Source organism: Pempheris klunzingeri, chromosome 21, assembly GCF_042242105.1.
Source record: "Pempheris klunzingeri isolate RE-2024b chromosome 21, fPemKlu1.hap1, whole genome shotgun sequence".
Lineage (NCBI taxonomy): Eukaryota > Metazoa > Chordata > Actinopteri > Acropomatiformes > Pempheridae > Pempheris > Pempheris klunzingeri.
The window spans coordinates 15,812,220-15,835,977 of NC_092032.1; the positions used below are offsets into that span (position 1 = coordinate 15,812,220).

Genomic DNA, 23,758 nt, shown 5'->3' on the forward strand with positions numbered 1-23,758 from the left:
TTGGATCCAGGGACGGTGGTAATGGGCTCAAAAGCTGGAGAGCACATCTCACAGCAGAACGGGGCTAACTGATTTGGCGGGTTAAGCCTCCCAAAGTCAGGATGTGAGCTTTGTGCACAACTCTGGACCGGGCCCCCTCCTGTGTGTTATCAGAACTCTCACACAGCCCGGGAGATGGACGGCTCTCATCGTATTACGCCAGAGGGTTCACTGTTAAACTAAATATTAATGACATTATGGCCGTGTCACTCTCACTACTCGCTACTTACACTGAAGCTATTAGCTCTGCTGCTCTCTCGCGGCCTGTGAACCTCTCACCCGTCAGCCGACTGAGAGAGCGGACTGGAGTTGGAGAAGTGGTGAAAATACACCAATATGATGCTGTGAACAAGGGACGCTGGAGTGTACTCATGCACACACACACACAAACACACATGTGCACATGAAACACACATCACCACACATCTGATAGAAAGATCCTCAGCTCTCCACAGCTGTCTATTTGCCGTCTTGACATTGCAATCCTCAGCCGCGGTGGTAACCCCTATCTATAATTGATATCCTCAGCGCGGAATGGGCTGCCTCCCGTGTTTGAAGGGCTCGGCTCAAAGGTTGAGAATCTTGACAACTTCTTGCCCCTGTTTCAGGGGGCGGGATGAGTTAAGGTGGTGGGAGAGGAGGGGAGGATGTGAGCAACCCATCCTCCTCCTTCTGTAGTCACACCAGGTGGCCATCTGAACAAAACAATGTCCTCTCATTCCTCCACATACACTATCCAGCCTAACCTCGCCAAGCTGCACTTATTATCAGATTGCCGTGTAGACAGACACCAGCAAAGTCTTATTAGTTTTCCATTTTTCCATCATGGAATTGTTTATTTATTTTCTTTTTCTGGCACTTTACTTTCTGATAGTGCATTTTATTTCTCATTTTAAATGCACATGCAGATATGCAGAGAGATGCCAATAAAAGTCTTCGCCTACAGAATCCCTGCCCTCTAATTCAGCAGAGCGGACGAGAAAATGCTCTTATCTCTCCGCACCCCCACCCCCCTCAGTAATAGGATAAGTACAGTATTTGGACCACAGTGGCTCTCCTCACATACTGGGAGGGGTTTGGGGGTGGGGGGATTTCCATATAACCAAACAATGGATTGTCCCTTCCCCCTGTACTTGTCTTCTGAAATGGCTCTGGGAAAAAAAAAAACATGATGAGGAAAAATACCACTTTCTCCTTGGTTGTAACAGATTTAACCAGCAGCTTTTGCACAAAGTTTGTACACGGCTTCAAATTCACTGACGGCTTTTAATCGTGCATGAAAATGTGACAGCTGTGTTGGAAGTCTACGTCATGAAATAAATGTTTTTTTTGAAGTATGAAAAGTAGCAGCTCCACCGATTCAAATATCCCTATTTCCTTTGTGGTTGGCCTAATTTTAGAATTAAGCCTTCCCACCACCCTCATCGCTTTCCACCTTATTCAAAAGCACTCCTGCCGCGCTCTTCATGCATATTTTTACACTCTCCAGCATGTTCTCACCATGACATGCCACGGCGTTCCTTTATCATCTGTGTTTAAGCGCTCTCGGTGCAGCCGATAAGATAAACATCAGATCTATGCAATTTAGCTCACTTATCTGGCCTACCCAGTCAGCAAAAGCGAGGCGGGTGTCAATTTTAGTTTGCTGTATTTATTTCATTTATTACATTACGACTCTATACCTCTCCATCTCCCTCTCTGCTCAGCTCCACGTTCTTTTGCTTCCCCATTTTTGGGCATAAACCTCTCCCTCTCTCATTTTCTCTTTCATTTTCTCTCTCCCTCCCCTCTTTCCCCTCGGAGGGAGTACTTTTAAAGATAAGGCCTGGTGGCTTCTTTAATGTCTCTCTTGAAGTGGGCTTTTTTCACTCGGTTTTGTCGCCGGAGATGCCAACCCCACACTCCCATAATTTCCTAATATGGCCTTGCTCAACAGTCTTTTATTATTTTTTCATTGATTTAAACTGATACTTCACCATGGAGAACTCTGTGAGGGAGCTATGCATTTTCCCTGCCCTTGTATGATGAAAAAATGTATGTAAGTCATAATGTCTTGTGGCAAAGCACTTTTTTAGTTGTTGTCATCATGTTGAAATGCAAAATTTGTGATCTTGCATGCATAAAGCCTCCAACTGCTGAACCATTGCTGGCTTCCAAACTTTAGAATTTAGGTTCTGTCCCATTATTGTGGACCTGATAATAGACAGATTTTTGAGGATCTTTTAGACTACATACTGGGGGGGGATTCAGATGGAGTTGGTGGTCTGTATGTGTGTGTTCTCACAGCTCATCAGGCCTCTCCCACCCTCCACAGTCTACCATTCTGTTCTAGGTCATCTACATAGGTGGCGCTGTGATGTCCTTGTTCTTAGATGGGGAGCTGGCTCTCTGTGTGTGCAGCCTTGTTGAGGCGGCTGCTGTGCGCCTCCCCGGTGTTAAAGGGAGATAAACGCGGGCGCAGTCTGAAGGCAGCCCCCCTCTGAGGCTGCTGGCGCAGGCTTTTAATTGGTAAAATGCAGATTTTTTTTGATCAGGAGAGGGATTAGGCCCCTTATCTGTCAAGAGTATCTTACTCTAAGATGAAAAGACTGTGCTGAATTACACATGCCAATTCTAGCTCCCTGCCCCCTGTTCACTCACTCTCATCCTCCCTCCTTCCCTCTCTCACTCAATTTTTCCCTTTTTTACTTTCACCCTCCTCCTTCCCTCCCTTCTTTGGCTTTTTCATGCTCTTTTTTCCCTCTCTTTACACAAAGCACTTCAGCAACTGACATCACAAAAGAGCATATGATTTATTAGGCGGTGTTTGATAAAGCTAAACGGTGTTGCGGGTCCCACAGCTTAGTGAAATTGCCTTGTAAACAGGCCCTCTTTTCATGCACGCTTGCATTCTAATGCATGAGGGCTATGTCCCAGAGAGAGTTTGATAAGGAGACATGGAGATGGATAGTAAAGTGGGCAAATGCTTTGAAATGGCAAAAAAATGATAGGATTCTGTGTATTACAGTAATGTGTGTACAGATGCGTGGGTTTGAGTACCCAAATTGAGGGTCGGAAAATCATTTTAAATCAGAGGCTTTTATTTTTAGAAAACATAAAAACTTAGTGTAAAATTGTTTGCTCATGGATGCTTTTGCCATGCACCCAAGCAGCAGGGGTCTGGACCAAGAAAACAGTACCTGCACCTGTGTGTGTGTGTGTGTGTGTGTGTGTGTCTGTGCACCCCTCATACGTCACAGGCGGCTTCAGTGTCCCCTGTGTCCGTGTCCCTGGTGCTCCCTGTCGTGCGACTCCCTCCTAAATCCATCTTGGTGGCGTTTTTACAGTTGTTGGCCGATAAGCTGGCAGGGGGAAGATGAATAACCTGCCGTGCCGCTGCTATCAGCACCTGTTTGTCGATTTAGCTGGCCAACGGGGCCTGTCTGCTCAGCATGGAGATTATTGATTCAATAAGAATTGCCATTAGATCATGCCATTAGGTTTCTCGGCGGCCCCTCTCCCCGTGCTGTCTGTCCCCCTCTCTGTCAGCTCAGAGGCTCATGAATCACACCCGTCAACGACCTCCTTCATTTGTACTAACAGGGTGTGAGTGTGTATCCATCTGTGTGTTTAAGTGCGTGCATGCACTCGTGTCATGCCAGCCACCCGCGTGATCCAACACCATGGCGCTCTCCCATCGCTCTCAGCCAGGGGATATTGAATGCCGCTCACAACAGACCGATTGCTTGCCACAGGGATTCCCTCACAGAGAGGAAGAAAAAGAGAAGACGACTCAGGCTTTCTGAGGCTCTGACCGAGGTGGGGAGGAGATCAATCTTGGGGAAACTTCACTAACGTCTGTGGTCATCCAGTCCCCAATCATTTTCCATGGAATTAGTCTTGTTTTGTCACTTTGAAATTAAAAAAATGTCAAGTGAGAATAATGGAGGCCCTTTGCGGATACATTAGTGTCAATTTTACTCTTTGCTTTTGCTGTCACACCCTGCTGTTACTGCGCTGACTCATTTGTCGATACTCCTCCTTTAGTAGTATTTGGAACTGAATGCGGTGGTTTTGACTCGGGGTCAAAATGTGTTGAAGAAAGGCTGAAAACAGGGCGGGTTCTGCTGAATGTCATGGTGATGGTTGTATGTGGGGTCATGATCTGGCCAGTGGGCAGGGCACCGGGAAGGTACAAAAGATGCCATTGTCAGAGCATTGTCAGGCCAGGAGGGGAACTGACCCTGCAGACTTTATTTGCTTTTGTCCTGCATGTTTCAGAGCTCAACAATATTGCGAGTAAGTGCTGAAAGAAAGCATGTTTTCCCCAGACGTTTAAGAGCATTCAAAGTCAATTCTCTATTTATCTCCCCTCCATCCGTTCCTCCTCATTCACCCCCAAGGTAAAAAGACTCTTCTCTGCTGCTAAGGAATGTAATAATACCAGTTTCTTTTGGTCAGGATATTGTGTCTGTCTCCCTGGGTTTAAATTGCTCCCGGAAAAGGTACTTCAGAGGCCACCACAGTGTTGTCTCTAAAAGAGAGCCAGATGTTGACTTTGTCCCCAGAGGGTCTATGTCTGCATGGCTTTCTTTCTCCTCCTCACCTCCTTCATTCCTCTGTAACATCCACCACTTACCCAGTTTCAGAAGAAACACTTAGTGAAAGAAGAAGAAGAAGAAAGTCGGATAAAAAGGAGGTGGTGATGGAGCAAGAGTAAGGTGGTGCTCACAGATATAATGCTTGGCCGGAGTTGTAAAGCCCTCGCATTTCAGATGCCTCGACTGAACTTTTGATTTCTTGCCCTATCTCCTCACTTCCCTCCCACCTCCCCCCCTTCCTCCTAAGCCTCAGATTGTAAGATGCCACGGCAGCACAACTGTCAGCACTTGTCATAGAGGGGCAAGGGCCCGATGTGATGCGAAGTGACAGGGTTTTATTTGAAAATCCTGTTCAGATCGGACACTGAGACTCACAAGTCTGCCTTTTTTTCCCTGTGCTTGTGTAGACTTCAGCAGAGTGAGGAAAGAGAAAGGCCGGAAAGAAGTGAAGGAAAGAGTTAAGAGAAATGAGATGGAAGAAATTAAATTGTGAAAGTACCAAATGAAAAGAAATGGAAAACAGGAGAGAGAAGGTTATATACTTTCCTCTCATGCTGCAGAGCGAAAAATGTCCTCAAGCGGAATTACAAATCAATTCAAGCCAAAATAAAAATGCTCTTAGTCTGTACTTCATTCTCATTTACAGACACAGCACGATCTTATAATAATGCGCTTCATTGCTGTGGTTAAAGTTCTGTCATCTTCTTTCCCAGCACATCAACAATGACCACATCCATGGGGAGAAGAAAGAGTTTGTCTGTCGGTGGGAGGAATGCTCTCGAGAGCAGAAGCCCTTCAAGGCACAATACATGCTGGTGGTCCACATGCGCAGGCATACAGGGGAAAAACCCCACAAGTGCACAGTAAGGACACTGCTGTTTGCTCAGATGACTTCATTCATTTGTAGACGACACACTATTTTAAAGGTAGATTCAGGCTGTGTGAGTGATGTCCTTTCCCTCCGCTCTCTCCTCCTGCAGTTTGAGGGATGTGCCAAGGCCTACTCCCGCCTGGAAAACCTTAAGACTCACTTACGTTCTCACACCGGAGAGAAACCGTATGTGTGTGAACACGAAGGCTGCAACAAGGCCTTTTCTAATGCCTCAGATCGGGCGAAACATCAGAATCGCACACACTCAAATGAGGTACTGACGAATATTTCAGACGGTCATGATCCTTTGACATGACTTTGTTTACAAGCAACATGTTTCTCACAGCCCATCCTTCTCCTTTCATTTTTAGAAACCGTATGTGTGTAAAATCCCAGGCTGCACCAAACGCTACACGGACCCCAGCTCCTTACGCAAGCATGTGAAGACAGTGCACGGGCCGGAGGCGCATGTCACCAAGAAACAGCGTGGAGATTACCCGCGCCCCCCGCCCCAACCCCGGGAGCCTGGGGGCAACAGCCAGGGCCGGTCGCCAGGGCAACTGCCCCTGGGCGGGTATACGGACCAAAGGGAGTACAACCATGCTACCTCAAAACAGGATGAATGTCTGCAGGTCAAGTCCATCAAGACAGAGAAGCCCATGGTGAGACTTTATTTAATATTTAATATTTTTGCTGACAAACCTTTTATTTTGATTCTTTTCTAACACTTCTACTACTAATTCCTTTACTGTAACATAGTAGTTGAAATAACTAGTGTGTAGGTTTCTGTGTGATTTAACATTGAATTGGGGGCATGCGCATTTAACACCGAAGTCTTCTAACGAGTGAACGTTTTCTTCTATCCAATGCTTCGGCATTTCTCTCCCTCCCTTTCTAAGGACAGTGGGTAATCAGGTGAGATAGGTACCTCTTCGTATTGCATTTGTAAAATATTCTCACTTTTTCCTTTCTCGCTCATCATTTCATGGCCTGTTTTTGAATGGACTTTTTTCATCCCATCACTACTGCTTGACTTGACTTTCATCTAAAACACACCAAATTTCCATTGTAGGTTTTCCTCATCCCTCACGTTCATAAACAAGTATTATTGTCATTTTATTGTGCAACCCTTTGAAGAGTGGCAGTGATATTTGCTAAAGGATTTTTTTCAGCCTTTGGGTAGAACTGTGAGGGCACTGAAAGAATCCCTGACACTGCCCAGGGCTCCATTGTGCAGCCAAATTCATTCACACAGTAAACAGGGTGAATACCCTCTAAACACTGTTGACACTTGATGCCAAAGAAAGCAATTTCACTATTTCTCAGAGCAGCACAGGTCCTAAAATTCATTAAACAACCTAATTAGGCACTTGCTGTTCTCACAAGAGGCCTTTATCCTATTTTCCTGTCCTCTGAAAGCAACCCAAAACATGATTTCTCTTTTAAAATCTCTTTTTTTTTTATGTGTGTCCCAAATGGGTCACAGGAGGAGGCATTACTCCTGCCCCAGTAATTGTCTTCCTAACCACCTATTTTTCCTAGAAAAAAAATAAATGCAGAAGTTGGTTCTCTGGTTTGGAAAACTAGCTCAAACTGCAATGAGTATGCAATATGATTGTATAAACACATTAATAAAATTTCATAAATCTTTCATAATGGTCATCTTTAATAAGTAATTGTCATTGTGGAATGTTATAGGGAATTCATCCGTCAACAGATTACATTACATTCATTGTGTGTGTATGTGATAATTGTTCATACCTTCCCTTGTTTTACCTGAAATGAACTTGATAATCATTTGCTTTTCTTCTTTCTTTCCTTTCTTTTCTTTCCTCCCCGCCTCTTGTGTCTGTCAGACGTCTCAGCCAAGCCCTGGCGGTCAGTCTACATGCAGCAGTGACCAGTCCCCCGTCAGCACCTATCCCAGCAGTGGAGTCCAGCTTGCTGTGAGCGCCGGACGCTCGCCAGGGGAGGGGCTGGAGGAGGACGGGGAGAAAGAGGAAAACGAAGAGGAGGCGGATGAGGAGTGTGAGGGTGAGCCAGCCCCCATCATGGACTCTACTGTTTCCACGGCAACCACGGCCATGCTGACCCTGCAGGCGAGGCGAAATGTTGGCCGCCCCCTGCGCTGGATGGAGCACATCAAGATGGAGAGGCTGAAGCAGGTGAATGGAGCGCTGCCCAGGCTGGGGCCCCTGTCCCCTACACCGCCCCCAAAAGGTTCCACACTACCCAACATCTTGGGGAAGGGTAAGGTTTTGAACTTTCACACTTTTTTAAAGTTTTGTTGTGTTTAAAAAGTCCTTGAATTTGAGGTCCAACTTGGAATCTTTAGTGCTCTTCAAATGTTTTTCCCAAAGTCTACAAATGTACTACTGCATGTAGTATCATATTTTGAAATTGAGCTCATGTGGGCATTTTACAGTTGAAAAGCACCTGGATACAGAATTTACACATCACTACAAACACGTGTACAAATCATGCTTTGAGAAATAAATTATCCTGAATTCCATCTTGCCCATTTTTTCTGAATGCTTCAGCAACAGCGCTGGAAAATCGCATCAAAACCATATCAAGCAGAGAAATAAGCATGTAAGAAGTTTTCATAGCCAAGTGTTGCTTGTTGTCTATGGCAACATCCGTTTGAGAGATCTCTCCACACTTCCACTTAACTTCTTTTGCTCTTTCTCTCTCATCTTCCTGTAATCTCACTTTCACCATACAACGCCTTTGTTTTTTGTATCAGTGTCCAAACTTTCTTCATACCTTTTTCTCTGTCTGTTTCTCCCCAGGATCCTGTCTGGGCAGGCAGTGGGGGGTGTCTGCTCCTCAGCCACCTGTTCATGCTGAGCTGGGCAGCACAGAGCTAACAGTGCTTAATTTGCTCCGAGACCGGCGTGACAGCAGTGGTAGCGCCACCAGTTCAGCCTACCTGAGCAGCAGCCGACGCTCCTCAGGCATCTCCCCCTGCTTCTCCAGTCGACGCTCCAGCCAGGCTTCCCAAAGTGAGGGTACGATGGCGGCTGCCCACCACCGCCGCCTCCATAACCTTAGCTCCACCGACTCATATGACCCCATCTCCACTGATGCCTCCCGCCGGTCCAGCGAGGCAAGCCAGTATGGAGGTGGGACAGGAGGTGGGGGTGGAGGGATATTCTCAGGTGGGGGCTGTGGAGGTGTAGGAGGAGTAGGTATGGGAGGAGGAGGGGGGTCACGGGGGATGCTTAATTTAACCCCAGCACAGCACTACCACTTGAAAGCCAAGTATGCAGCGGCAACTGGCGGCCCACCTCCCACACCTCTGCCCAACATGGAGCGCATGAGCTTGAAGACTTGCATGGCCATGATGGAAGAGAGTGGTAGCAACCACTCTTTGCCGCCTCTAGTCAGGCCTCATCGCTGCAGTGATGGCACCAACGGGTACACCAATGGGTATATAGGACACGCAGGTTACAGGAGGAGGGTCCTCTATCCTGGCGAGGGACCACTCAATGGGAACCGGAGGGCCAGTGACCCGGTACGGACGCAGGCTTCTGATATTTGCAGTCTGCCCCCAGTGCAACGCTTCAACAGCCTTAACAACCTCCACCCTCTTCCACCTCTGTCTCATCATTCTACACCTGAAACTCGCAACTTTAGCCTACAGAACTACACGCGCTCAGAGGGCAACCTGCAGAGAGGCCTGCAGCACTCACCATACACTCCTAGCATTGCAGAACACGCAGCCTTAGAAGCCCTGGCAATGGAGGACGACGGGGAGGCTGGCCTGTTGCTTGGGGATGAGGATATACTACCAGATGACCTGGTGCAGTATCTCCACTCCCAGGTTCAGGTGGATGGTGGCTCTAACATGCACATTGTGGACCAAATGGCTTCTATCCAAAGGGACACCTCCCATCCATCGATGGAGGAGATAGAACAGATCCAGACTTCTGGGAATATGGCCTACCCTGGTTTCCACAGTGTCCAGCAGCAGTTAGCAGAGCGGAAGAGCCCTAGTAAGCTTCCCATCCAGTGGAATGAAGTGAGCTCCGGAAGTGCAGACAGGTCTCCTCAGAGGGAACAAAACCACCAGACACAATGTGGAAGGTGGTCAGGCACAGAACATGGATCCGTATCTGCACCTTTTGGGAGGTTTGGAAACATGGTGGTTCAGCAGCAAGTGTCGCTTGATTTTCAGAACAGTTGTGCGCAGGCTAATCAGGCTCAGAGTGCTTGCTGTGTCAATCCTGGGGTGAAGCTAGAGACATCACCTAACTCCTGCATGGAGATGAGAGGTACTGGTCACAACTCTACAAACCCCTTCGGAAGACCGAACTTCTCACAGATCACTAATGGGCCTCTGCCACCGCAGGGCTTCAAACAGCAGGCCAATGGACCTCAAAAACAGAGCCACTTCCAGCAGAACCACAACAATAGCACCTCTTACCAGGCTGGGAACAACCTCGTCCTTAGCAGGGCCTCTATGGAAAACCTACCCAGTGTCTCCCAGGGAACTGCTCTTCATCACAATCTGCAGATCCATGCCCCTCGCCCACCAATCAACAGTTACAGGAACTCGGTCAGGACCCAGCAGTACCTCAATTCCGAGAGCTCCAGTGAAATCCAGGCTAGTCTCAACCAGCAGCAACAACTGCAGAGAAGTGGAGACCACTGTTCCCTTGCACATCAGGTATCTGGGCTGAAACTGGAGGCCCCAGACCATGGGTACTTAGAGCAGGGCTTTGGTGACTGCCTCTCTTACGAGCCAGCGGATCGCGAGGCCTCCTCGTTCCCTGTCCTGGAGGACCAGTGCTTACTGGACTCCATGGCAGAGTCTGTGGGACATGGTGGTGGCAGTGACAGCGGGAACTCGGTTGCTCTTCTCTCCCCTGGTGCAGACCAGGTGACCAGCACAGTGGATGGTAATGTGCCTGTTGTATTAGATGAGGGGGTCAGCCTGGACTTTGGTGCCATGCTGGAGGATGGCTTTGACCAAGGTAGCCTGGTCTCAGGGGTGTTGAGTCCCTCCATCTTCCAGGGTCTGTCCAGGACCTCATCACGGCTGACCACCCCTCGAACATCGGCGAACTTCCACAGTGTGGCCCCTGGCCTAAACAACATGGCAATCGGAGACATGAGCTCTCTCCTCACCACACTTGCTGAGGAGAGCAAGTTCCTGGCTATCATGCAGTAGCTGCTCCCTCTCTCTCTCTCAGCTTTCTCCTCCCTTAGGAAAAATGGAAAAAAAGGAAGAGAAAAACTCTGGTGTATGTGAAGATTAAGACCAAAGTGGTTATTATGAGAACTTTATTATGTACTTAAAGTGTTGTGGAACAGGCAGTTGCCAAACCCATTTATTTTGTAAAAATATCATCCCACACAGAAATGGGATCTGTCAAAATTATGTATAGATAAATAGTTATATTCCTTTTCTGGAATGTAGGCTATTTTTGGAAGCTCTTCTCTTTGTATTACTATGTGATGGTGAGCAAAGGCTCACTTCTTTAAAACAGTATTCTGTGTATTGTCACTGTTTTTGCTGTACACACTGATGGTAAAAATGCATGTATTCGAGGTTAAACATGAACACTGTCTATATAAGTACATAGACTAGCCCACATGCCAAGTAACTACCGTTCTGATCCCACTGGTACAACACCGCTGAATCCATTCTTGTTACATCAGGTCAGACATGGGTCATTGATTTAACAGGCCCCGATGATAACTTTATATATCATAGGTTTTAATAAGTGGTGTATTTACATTTGTTGTCATTTTGTTCGTATGTTAATTTTGTGAATCTGTAAATGTGCTTCTACCAAGTTTTACCAAGTGGTGTTTTTGTCAAAAGTAACTGCGGTATGGTATTGATTCCAAAAAATGGACACATCCAAGTCTTCAAGGCACCGTAGATAGTCCTCTACTTGATATCTAAATGGCTCGATTTAGTTAGTCCGCTAAGGTACTCACAAGTGTATATAACAGTGTTTTTATATTCTGTTTGTGATAATCTGATTATTGACGTTGGATTGCACGGTTGTTTGGAGTTGACATGAAAATGGACGTTTTCTCCTTGATGATCAAAGGTCCCATTTGGTGCTTTACGTATGCTTACATGAATAGATATGAATACTTCATGTTTTTAATCTGTCTTAACGACCGACAGTGGTCCACAGCACATGAACTTCCCTCTCATGATGACAAATGCTGTACAAGTGGTGTGTTTTGTTTCATCGGAAATCATCTGTATTGTTTTCTCCAAAGCTCTTAAATTCAGAATGTGTACTGCCATCAAGTATTGCAGTGACTTTGTCAACAGTGTTAGTATTGCCTTGCAGTCTTATGTGACTGAACACAGAATATTGAGTAGTTTACCTTTTATTCAGCGTCAAAGCAATGAGGTACAAATTGTTTAATTGTTCTTTGGTACTTTTGTCATTTTTGTAGCTGTGCATTGATGGTGTTTTTTTTTTTTTCTTTTCTTTTTTTTTTTTTTCAAAAAAGTAGAAATCATTTCCTTTTGAAGGAAGGAAATTACATTGAGGTATGTGCCTTATAAGTATCTGCCTGTCGGTAAAGAGAAAGATCACTGCCAATCTTCCATTGTGAATTATGAAAAAAATTAAAGATAAACATTTAAAGTGTCTTGTGAGACCTGAAAAAAGATAAAATGACAGAACATTTATATAAGAAAAGTCTGAATATCAGAAAAGTTAAGATTTGCGAAATGCATTCTACTTTTCTTTGATTTTTTTTTTTTTTTTTTTTAAGTTTTCACATTTATTGTGCTCTTTTATATATAATGTGTAAATACAATACTCTTTCTGTAGGTTTAGCAGAGGAAATTGGGAGTATCCTTGGGCCAATAAAGAATTGACTTTGAAAGCAGGGATTCCCAGGCCCTGGGTAGAGGCCAGACAGATCTGGCTCGGAGCGGAGCTTCAAGGGCCCAGCACTGCCCCTCCGCCAGAAGAGCCACTTTGCTCTTTTATAACTGACTACAAATGTTTGTATGGTTTTAATAAAAATGGAAATTATATTTTAAGTCTCTTTTCTTCTTTATACACAGGTATTGATAATATATGAAATGTATTGGCTTGAATTTTGGTTTTATTTCTATGGAGACAACAACCAAGATAGATGATAAACAGAATAAATAAATACTTCAGCAATTGTGCAAACACTCCTGACGTGACAATAAATCAAACTCATTATCTCATCAAACCACATAATAGGAAAACTTGCCAAGACGGTAAATAAATACGTTGCCTAATTTTAGATTTTTGCTTGGAGAATTACTCCTCTTACTGAAACTAAAATAAACACAGTTCCCAGATTAGCCACCAGATTAGTCACCATCGGTAACTTCATTCATGGACAATACGTAGTGCTTCTGATGCCCTCTTCTGATCGTCACAAGACATTACAGTTACATTGTAAGGTGCCAGATATGCAAGTGTGTGAATTTCATCCTCATGAATTTGATACTATGGTTATAAATTACTTGTTTGGTTACATTCTCACATAAAAAGCAGCCATGCCTTCATCTCTGTACGTTGAGATTAAAGCCAGTAGGTGTTAGTGTCCCTGCTCATTCACACTCACATCTTTACCAGTGGTTATTCCACTATAGCCCACATATATTTTAAGAGCCTTTAAGGCTGCCAGCCCATCAGCTCATATCAGAAGTCCTTTTAGTGGGCTTCCGGCAAGCAGAGAGCTCTTGCATCATTCCCTAACTTTCCAGATGGAGAAAAATGGGAATCTATTCTAAGCGAGTCTCCCATTATGCTTCTTAGAAGCTCAACACAAGTGCAATCATGTGACAGAAATGAAGGGCACAGTTAGAATTTTTCCACTGCAGAGAGGGAGCGTGAGAGCTGTAAATTGTTCCAACTGGATACAAGATAGACCGTTTTTACTTTTGATGCTCTGAGGCGGCAGCGAAGTCCCCTTCCACTCTCTTGGCATCGTCAGTCTGCACTTTACGGGGTATAAAGGATTAAAAAAAGCCCTTTTTGGAGAGCTAATATTAAATTGAGAAATCTCTATGACATTTATATGAATCAAACTATTGCTTAAGAGACTGTACAGGACATCATGTCATTGGTCATGCCTAAATGATGGGGATGGAATAAAGAAAGGGGGTTTGGTATACAATAGGAAACATTTTATTACTAAAAAGTTGTATTATACTGAAGGTGCTCTTTCAGCAGCGTTTCCACAACTATTCTTTATTGAAATCACAAGATTGTTTTTTACCACTTAATGGAAAAAAAAAAAAAAATCACACATGAAATGACAGTAACTGTGGACTATATACAACAATGGGAGAGGAGGGTCTCAGGTGCGGCTTTAATAGGCCAGCATTGTTCGGTGTTTTAACACACTAGGCTCATACAGGAGGCACTTGAATGTGAGAGCCTTAAGAGCCAGGACCTAGCCAGAGTGCTGGAGGAGGAGGGTAAAAACATGGAAATGTCCAGCAACAGAAAACAATGACTACCTGCTTTGAAAATAAAATTTAAAAAAAACGTGTTCAAGGAGTACATAATATGCATCTATTCCTTCAGTTCAGACCTAAAGACCTGAAGATTTAGTTAGGGTTGGGGGGGGGTTGCGGTCACATGTGGGACACTGATGCACATAGAGCATTTACACAGGCCTGCACCACAGAAATCTAGAGCACATAGGGTGCACATTCAAAAGCATGCATCGCCCCACAATGAGAATTGTGGTTAAAAAAAGAAATGATGTATTTAGACATCTGCAACTACAACAAAACTCAACTGTCTGCTGCTTGAGATTGTTAATGCAATAGACATACAGTATTTACAGGAATTATATTTTTCTTTAAAACATCTGTCACTCCAATGTCAGTTAAATAAAAAAAAGTCCATAACTGCATTGCTGGGTATGAAGGGAAGTTTACAATGTCGCAAAATCAACGTCTTCCTGAATGGCTACCATTTCAATGATCTATTTACAATAAAACACAATTATGTATCCATAAACAAAATAAAGTTGAGGAAGAACAAAAATCCATGACATTCTGAATCGAAGTCTGTGGGTTGGCTGCAGAGTTCCCGTCAGAGCTGATTTAGTGGTTGGTTCTCCGTCTGCTCTGGGACAGTGTGGTGCTCGGGCTGTCAGATCTTCTCCTGGATAAAGGGGTGCTGCAGTGCCTGGTTGATGCTGATGCGTTTGGCTGGGTCGAGCATCAGGGTGCCGTCCAGCAGGTCCTTCAGCTGCATCACCTTCTTCCTCTGGTCCTCAGGCAGTCGCTGGCCTCCTATCATGTCTGCCAGCAGGTCTTTGGTGGGGTTGATGGTGCTCATCACCGTCACCTTCTCCTGATGGGGCAGAGAAACAGAGCAATGGCAGAAGATGCAAAGTTGAGGAAAAAATGAAAAAACTACTGAGCATTTACAGAATGTATCAAATATAAGAATATGAAAGTACATGTTATACTTGTTATCACCAATTGTGGGACATGTTAATATTCATCAGGTGAAAATGTACCGTGGAGGTAAGTAGGAACATCTTACCCTTTCTGTCACTTTGTCTACTTCAATGTACAAGAAGTTCAAATTCTGATCGAAGTGCTGGTCTTTGAACAAGCCTTTACGGATCATCTGAAGAAAGAAAACCACGACATTGCATCAGCCATAACCTCTTGAAACACTGCATGGAACAGCAACACAGCTCACTTCATATAGGAGATGAAAACAATAACTGGAGGATCTGAGACTGATGCAATTTTACCTTGTTGGGCATCTTGCCCTTGAGGTCCATAGCTAGTTTGATCATGTGATTGTTGGAGGATCCAGGAAACAGGATTTTGCCAGTGTAAAGCTCGTATAAAGTGCAGCCAACAGACCACATGTCAATCCCATAGTCGTACGGCTTTCCTATAACTGAGACAGAAGGAAATTGTGAGTGAAGTCCCCTTTTGAGTGCAACTGTCAAGATTAGTGCTTTCTATAAATAATCCAACTTACTGATTTCTGGAGCTCTGTAGAATCTGCTGACTAAATATGGTGTGATGTCGTTGTCGGCAACATGGGACGCAGAGCCAAAGTCACACAACTTCAAAATGGTCTTTGACTCATTCACCTTTTAGGGAGAAAACATAAGTTAGTACATGCCAGACTATCTTTCTATAACCTGCATTCGCTTGATTTAAAGATTGAGTATTAGCACCGTACCAGGATATTGTCCGGTTTGATGTCAGCATGGAGGATGTTGCATCGTTTGAGCAGCTTGAGGGCCAAGAAGAGCTGCTGACTGTAGGAGCGCACAGCCTTGATGTGGAGTCCAACATCTTTACCGTATTTCTTCAACACCTCTCGCAAATTCATACTGCAGATGAGAATGCAACAGCCGATTAGGACGAGAGGCCGTCACATGAATGCTATGATGATAAGATGTCTCTGTTTTCAGTACCTGAGAGGCTCAAACACCAAACAGAGATGCTGCTTGTGGTAGAAGTGCCTGAAGAGGCGAAGGCAGTGGAACTTGTCATCAGGATCGGCGTCATTCAGCTTCTTGAGGAACTCTAACTCTTTCAACCCGGTCTTCTGCCTGTAGACCAAAAAAAAAAAAAATCATCAAGTTGTTCAACAATGCAAATTCAATCAAACAGCATTGGATTGCTGTTGTTAAGACTATTGCATTTAAACTTGTCTGGTTCTACATTTTTGACTTTCATGTAGAAGTGCTGTTAGTTCATATAAAAAGGTTGGACTCACATGAGCTCATTGTTTCGGATGATCTTGACTGCCACCTCCTGGCCGGCCCTGGCAGTGTCCCTGGCTCTGATCACGTTGCTGAATACACCCTGGCCAGTGTAGCCATACACGTCATAGCGCTTGTCCAGCGTCTCCCCGATGTTCACTCCTGAATAACCACACAATCCACAGACTTCTTAATGGCAAGAATGGTGCTTAGAAAAGCAAACAGACGTAGATGTGTGTGATTAAGAGACAAGCCTTGACAGCAGAAGCTTCTTATGTCGTTATGGTTCACTGCCCTAACACTGGGTGAGCACTGATGAACGCAGGGCTTGACTTCAACTTTTTAAGGTACTTCTCTTTTGATCACTCAGTGATGCTGCTGCAGAGAATCACACCAATTACTCCATCCCGATCCATGAAGCCATTTCAAATCAGCCAAGTAATGAAGGGCATGTAATGTGAATATGCACTGTACTTTATTTGAATTCATCTACTTAACCTTTTTAACTTGTTATGTGGGGCAAGCACATTTCTCTTCCACATTTCCATTGATACTGACACAGCCCACGTCACAGGTCTGAGAAAATCTAAGGATTAGTACTGAGGCATTACTTACGGTAGTAACCCTCAGCATCAGTCCAGTTGTCCCTGAGGTTGGGGTTTTCCTTGAAGTCCTTCCCGACACCTGCTGCTCTCATCCTGGCACTCTGCAGAAACAACACAAGAATGAGGACAGCTGCTCAGAGTCTTCATGCGTTTCCTCTTATCTTATTTTTAGCTGAAACTTCAGACTAAGCCTGAGCAAATTACGCAGACACAGAAATGCAGAGGGAAATTATAAGAGTAAGGCTCGGATTTTGACTTTTATATCTTTCCTAAATCTTAACTGAAAATACTTACATCAAAGTCAGCAGCAAACATGTCATCCGACTCTGTAAACATGTCAGGGGCTGAAGGCTTCTTTGGGTTGGCTCCTGAAACAAACAAAAAGAACAAAACAGCACAGGATGAGTTTCTAGTCATCAACCATGTTGTAAAACAGAATATCTGAAACGTGTTTGATTCACATACTCTGCAGAGATCAAAATATGCTGCAGGTGGCAGAGACAACCAGGCTTTGGATTACAAGCCAGCAACTGAATGAACACATGACAGAAAGAAACAAAATTAAAATCCCTGCATCACACAACTCTGCATTTCTCAAACAAATCAAGCCACCAAATGCCAGTTTAATTTTGTATAGACTGGTATTCTTTGGCCAGTCTATGAAATAACATACTATTGTGAAATAGACCATGAAAAATGTAAAATAGTTCGAAACTGCAGGGAAGTGCAAATATATAATATAATCTATAGTTCAATTAATTTAGAGGCAGTGCAAACTTGAACCTCCTCCATATCTGCTTAACTGTGACTGAACTGGAACTGAAACTGCATTGTAAGAACACCTAAATATTCCCAATTTGCTCCCTGACAATACCAAAGACAGAAAACTGAGAGGAGACACTTCAAAAGTGACTGCTATCTCTGGTAGTGCTTTTAGCTGTCCTGGTTCTTATTTCCTCCATGATCACAGAAGACTGAGCTCTTCAATGATGAAGGGGAGAAGAAAAATCTTTTCTACAGCTACATTTCAAAGGCTTAAGTCATGGGCGAGGCTGCAGGGAGGATAGACCACAATATTCTGTGGTTGCCTAGTTCAAGCTAACCCCACTCTGCCACAGGTAACATATATGGAGCTACTTTTGTTCTAGACCCATCACTCTTCCTATTTTAACTGTGATTTCAAGCCATACATGATTGATGTCTTCTTGGCAACTAGTGTGAACACATTTCTGGCCAGCAGATATGGAGGGAAAGCATTCACTGGTAACAGTGAGAGGAAGAATAACTGCCCCGTGAGGAAAAACCACTTCTGAAAAGTGTTTAGGACAATGATTGACCTGTGTGTGTGTGTGTGCCAACTTACACACAAAGCTGAACAGTCCATGTGCATATATCGGAGGCAGATACTTAAATTTTGTGTCCAGTTGCAAGCCTTCACAAACATTTGACTTATTTTTACAGACATTGATTGCATGTTGACACTTGCACTTAACTACACAGCACACACCTGAAAGCGTGGTTCATTCAGTTGGCCTTGTATGCCAACACATATGATCATTTTGACCAGGACATTACCGTCTTTCTCCTGGGCGATGAGGTTGTGCTTGGCTTTGATGCTGGCCTCAAAGGTGTTGAGGTTCTCGCGTTCATACTCCTTGACATCTGCGGCTACTCGCTCCAAGATGTCATCGGGTGAGGGTGAACGGCTGCGTGTGCTGCTCTGAGGGCTGCTGGGCTCTGACACCATGTTGGTGTCGTCATTCACGACCTTGTATTTCTGTAAAATGGCAAAATTGTGTGATCATAAGAATACATTACCAACACAGCAAGCCATGGACAATAGTTGTGCTATTTGTTTCAAGACTGATACGGCAACAAATAAAACAGCAGGGCTGGATGAGCATAGGTGTAAACAGACCTGGACGATAGCCAAGCGTTGCTGGCGGCGCTGTTCAATGAGAGCCTCTTCATCTATCTCCTCTCCATCAAAGTCCTCTAACCTGCAAAAACAAACAAGGCTTTATGAAATATGGAGCACAATTTCCTGTTATGATCAGCTACAGTTGATCTTACCCATGCCCAATTGCAGTCTATTTATAAGACATCTTAATCTTTCCTTTTGGGCCCCAATGCAATTTGAAATAAAAAGCAGGTGCTTTAAACAAGCTTCATCCAATACGTGGCAGCCATAGCCCACTGTTTCTAAATAAACTTTCAACCGATTGCAAATAATCATCAGCAATCACTGCACATTTAATAAAGCAGAATCACAGAAGAAACCGGATCACAAAATGCCTCTTTCCATTTTCTTCAAGTCCTCAATTGCCTTTGCACTACTTGCTAAGAATGTTAGTTAAGTATCACATGTTGCCTTGATATACGTTCACATGGAAAAGACTATATTTAAAAAGCTGCCTTTATATGTGTAATAGATGTATTATGTATGACCTATAGGAAAACAAAAGGGCTAATATCCTCTTTTACTCACACTTCTTCCTCTGAGGACTCCTGGTCGACTTTCATGCCCTCTGAGAGGCTGCCCTTGAACTTGTCCTCATCCCTGCTGCGTCGTCTTCTCCTCTCCCGATCGCGAGAGGATGAACGTCGGTACTGTCTGAGCCTTCCATACCGGTCTCTCTCCCCAGACCTGCAAAGTATAAATGGTCAGAGATGAACAGTTCATTACCTCATTGGACTGTGTTACTGCTGGGGGACACCAAATACAAGTCAGGTCCCAAAGAGAAATGCTAGCACAGAATTTAATTCAAGATAAATGTCCAAAACCCCTAAAACAAATACCTCACCAAATGTAGACTGTATGTCTTTGACTACATTAAAAAAACATTAGCGTAACTCAGAGAAATATCTTCTGCTGTGACCATCACCTGTGTCCCAGTGGAGACCGTCTCCGAGGGGAAGAGCGGGAGCGTCGTCGTGGTGATGGGGATCTCCGTCTTAGAGGTGAGCGGCTCATCCTGCGACGAGAGGCTGATCTGGGACTGTTGTCTCGTGATCTATCTCTACCTGGCCCTACATCTGGCCGGATGCGCTTCCTGCAGAGACATCAGGGGAGTGGATAGACAAGCTGAACTGGACATTCTCAACAGTCCTGAGCAAACAAAACTGTGCAAAAGAATCCATCAATGACAGCTTACCTACTCCATATATCCCCTTATTTTCTTTACATTAGAACACTTTATTGATGTCATTAGTCACTCTGATAACTTTTGCTGTTTCACAAAGCCTATTTTTAATAACAATGAACTGTTTGTAACTGTAACAGTTATGTTTGGTGTCTGCACATCTTTTAGAATCAGGCAGACTACTATTTCTTTGTGTGGCAAGTCACAGTCAACTTTTTTTTTACAGTGAGAAGTTATACAAGTCAAAACAACTGTGTTCACCTACCTCATTGGTGAGTCCTGCCTGTCAGCATCCCTCCTCCTGACATCTCCTGAGCGGCTGCGGGCTCTCCTGGGCGGGGATCTTGTTCTGGATGGTGAGTGGCTCCGTTTAGATGTCCGGTCTGAGGCACCAGCCGAGGAGTTGTGGGGATCTCTGATGCGGGGGGAAGCACTACGTTTCCTCATGGGGCTGTGAGCCCCTCGTCTATGAGGAGAGCGGTTCTCTTTCCCCGATGAGGCGTCCTTGGATGGGGACTTGGCTGGCCGTTTGTCTCTGTCAGCATCTGGGCGGCTTGTCCGCTCTCGTCCAGGTGATCTGGATCGTCGGCTCGCTCTCTCTTGGTTTGGTCTGTCATCCCGCTGTGGAGAGGGACGTTTCTCAGTGCGACTGCTTTTCTGTTCTCCTCTCCAGCTGGAGGGGGAGTTGGACTTCCTGCTTCTCTCCTTGGACCTGTCAGTGCTGTGCGAGCGCTTTCTTTCTTTTGACCTGCTCCTGCCGCGACCTCTGTCTTTAACACCTGTGTCCTTGGTGGTTTTGGTCACCTTGTCCTGCTTAGATTCCTTGGCCTGCCCCAACTTGTCCGCAGACTTACTCCGACTACGACGCTTGGAGCTGGACTTACTGCCCTCTGTTGAGTCCCGTCTAGATTTCCCACTTTTTCCCCCTCTGGGAGATATGGGTTTACCTGAGCTGCCCCTTTGTCGCTGTTCTCCATTTCTGACCCTAGCATCTCCATCCTCTTCCGATCCCGAGTTATAACCCTGAAGGATCAAGCCCATGCCTGACTGAACCTTGCCCTCCATCAACTGGCTGTCCAGCTCAGCTTTGATCATGGCCCTCTGTTTCTCCAAATCCTCCAGCAAGGCCCTGTCATCCAGACTCGGATTTCCAGAGGAGGGAGAGGATTCAACTTTTCTGTGGCTGACGGAGCCAAAGAGGACAGCACCAGAGGGAGAGGAGCCCTCTTTGCGTTTGTGTTTCCTATGTTTGTGACGATGCTTGCGCTTGCGGTCCTTGTCCTCATCAGACGCATGCTTGTGCTTTTTGTGCTTACTGCGATGCTTGTGTTTTTTCCTCTTGTGTTTGCTGCCGCTGCTGTGATGTTTGGACCCCTCTTCCGTCTTCTCGCCATTAGTCACTGCCTCCTCCTAGGAAGAGAGAATAAACCCGCTTGAGAATTCATTCAGATATTAAACCATCTCAACATTTACATTTTTAGATATGTAGTGAACATAACTATTATCTTTGTATGTGGTTTCACTCTTCCAGATTGTAAGAACAGAATTGTAGATGGGGACTATAGTGTTACGAAGTTTCCATTAGGGTTAATTGTATGAAAAAGTAAAATATGAGCAAAGCACCATGAATATAGGTATTATTTCAATTATGTACATTTGCTCTTCTTGCATGATAGTTTTTAGTATAAGTATTTGTGATGAAGTTTTAGCAAGAATATAATTAGAGAATATAAAACAGTAACACTGTTCCAAAATCTATCTCCATAATGCCATAGGAAAATTAAACTTCATTCAAGGAAAAACAAAAGTACAAAGTCAGACAGGACCCTATAAATACAATCAGACGTATTGTTAAGCTGCTGCTGAATACAGCTTTCTCCAAAGCCAGCAAAACTGTAAGATGATTGACACTATTTGTTGTTAAATGTGTCCAGATCAATGTGAAAACAGGGAGCATCACTGCCACTACACTTTGAGACCAACAAAATGCAGACTGCCTATTTTAAAATTAATTTAAACTGAAGTTATGGTATGAAGTTCAGTTGAGAATCATGGCATTATACCACTGAATATATTTAGCCCTACCTCCTCCTCTTCTTCTTCCTCGGACATGTCTCCGCTGTCCTCATTTCCACTTCTTTCATGGCTTTCCAGCTCCTGCTTCCTGTTTGAAAGAGAACAATCTTAAGACTGAGCACACAACATTACACAGTAGTGCAAAAATACCAGCCCATCAGATCATAATGTGTTGACTGGCAAAATTACTTGGCCAAAATGAATCTGGATGTTATTAAAAGGCTCACTCATTAGCCATGACATGAAACATCCACAACAAATACACTTTACACCCAAAATTATGGAGCTTATATACAAGATGGAGAATGAATTATTTGAAAAAAGTAATCAATGCGTTAGCTGCTAATGATAATAATCCCTTCTTGTATCCCTAAAAAACAGTAAGGGCATGAGAGCTCGTACAGACACTTTCTATTGTTGTCTCTCCTCCAACAGTAGTAACCACTGGCAACCAGGGCACCGGTGCCTTTTAGTAGCATTAAAGAAAAACACCAACTTTCTGTGCTGTGGTGAAAATCCTTACAGTGTTCAGTAATAGAACCACTCTAAATAACATACAAAATAGCAGCATTTTTAACATTTGGCTTATCTGCACATTGTATTTACAGCTAACATTGGAACACCACGGAAATGACTGCCCTATTTCAGCATTAACTAGCGGAGATTATGCAGACATGTTGTAGGGGGGAAAAAACTGTTTGAAATATAACCATTTCGCTTGTTTAGAATAAAGTTGAGGCCATCACTCGGAGAGCAGCACTTGGGTCGCTACAAGCACAAGTTAGCTCAGTGGTTAACATTAGATTAAACCATGGTTACGTAATGTGCTGAATATAGCTAGAAATACTAACGGTAAGCAGTACCGCTAAGAATAATGGCCGCAACTTTTAGCGAAAGAAACCAGCTTCTTAACGAGGCGACGGCACTTATTTATCACCTAGTAAACTTAACCTGCACGACCGCAGAGATGAATTACCGATGTTAACCGCTCGTAGCAAACTTAGAGCTAGCATGCTACATTCGAAGATAGCCTCTAACCATGCTAACTAACGTTACGGAATCGTTGTGTGCGACCAAAATGCAAATATTAGACTGTATGTAATCTGACACGTACATTTTATGGTCGAAAACACGCAATACTGCAGCTAAGATATACTTCCATATGCAATGTGTTTAGCGAAAGTTAATGCTAAGCGAGCTAAAGAACATTAGCTTCTTGGCTAAGAACGTTAGCAAGCCGTTGACAAGTAATTTAGCTAGCCCCGGCAACAACGTGAACCCGCTACTGAGTTAGCCTCCGCGGTTCAAACTCACAGACCAGTTCCCGTTTCATTTCGGGTGAGGAAGGCGCTTGCACCCTATTACCACGAACGTCGTATCTTTAATTTAAGGACTTACACGTGTTCGTTGCCATTATTCATTCTTCTGGACGCGATGTCCATCTCAACGTCGGCCATTTTCCTCAGCTGAGGGGCCTTTTCTTTTTCGGTTATTAGGACCACAGAAGTGCAACGACGTCAGAACACTCATGTGCCCCCTGCTGTTCTGGCGGCGCACTGCACTTAGTATTTGTGCATTGAAACGTGTCTTTTGTCCACCAGGGTGTGTGTTTGTCTGAGGTAAAATGTACCACGTTGTTCTATATACATTCCAATATCTTGCCTAATAAGTTTTGGGGTATGTTTATAAACTTTCCAAAATGATCTATACTGGACTTATGGAGTG

General features: G+C 44.3%; 2 protein-coding genes across 2 annotated transcripts in view; one reads left to right on the forward strand and one right to left on the reverse strand.

Annotated features, from left to right (window-relative positions):
* gli3 (GLI family zinc finger 3) overlaps positions 1-10,695 on the forward strand; it is an 87,795-nt gene extending 77,100 nt beyond the window's left edge. Inside the window, exons 11-15 of the mRNA XM_070852789.1 lie at positions 5,333-5,482; positions 5,600-5,764; positions 5,862-6,152; positions 7,347-7,740; positions 8,283-10,695. Coding sequence (XP_070708890.1) covers positions 5,333-5,482; positions 5,600-5,764; positions 5,862-6,152; positions 7,347-7,740; positions 8,283-10,666 — 3,384 coding nt within the window. The 3' untranslated portion in view covers positions 10,667-10,695. The remainder of the gene's footprint in view (positions 1-5,332; positions 5,483-5,599; positions 5,765-5,861; positions 6,153-7,346; positions 7,741-8,282) is intronic.
* A 2,931-nt stretch (positions 10,696-13,626) lies between these two features.
* prpf4bb (pre-mRNA processing factor 4Bb) lies at positions 13,627-23,523 on the reverse strand. Its single transcript, XM_070852948.1, has 16 exons — positions 23,432-23,523; positions 22,043-22,121; positions 20,223-21,367; positions 19,700-19,867; positions 19,303-19,461; positions 18,733-18,814; positions 18,390-18,591; positions 17,109-17,182; positions 16,825-16,915; positions 16,224-16,371; positions 15,919-16,056; positions 15,681-15,834; positions 15,474-15,588; positions 15,238-15,389; positions 15,021-15,107; positions 13,627-14,825 (listed from the first exon to the last, which is right to left on the reverse strand). The coding sequence occupies exons 1-16, from the start codon at positions 23,488-23,490 to the stop codon at positions 14,622-14,624; spliced, it is 3,057 nt and encodes a 1,018-aa protein (XP_070709049.1). The 5' UTR covers positions 23,491-23,523; the 3' UTR covers positions 13,627-14,621.
* Between the last annotated feature and the right edge of the window lie 235 nt (positions 23,524-23,758).

Excerpts from the sequence above, each read along its gene's own strand:
- prpf4bb (XM_070852948.1), bottom strand. The coding sequence starts at position 23,490 with ATGGCCGACGTTGAGATGGACATCGCGTCCAGAAGAATGAATAATGGC. Across the intron at positions 19,462-19,699 it reads CGGTCTCCACTGGGACACAG|GTCTGGGGAGAGAGACCGGT; the intron begins GTGATGGTCACA and ends TATACTTTGCAG. Across the intron at positions 15,108-15,237 it reads AGGGCAAGATGCCCAACAAG|ATGATCCGTAAAGGCTTGTT; the intron begins GTAAAATTGCAT and ends TTCTTTCTTCAG.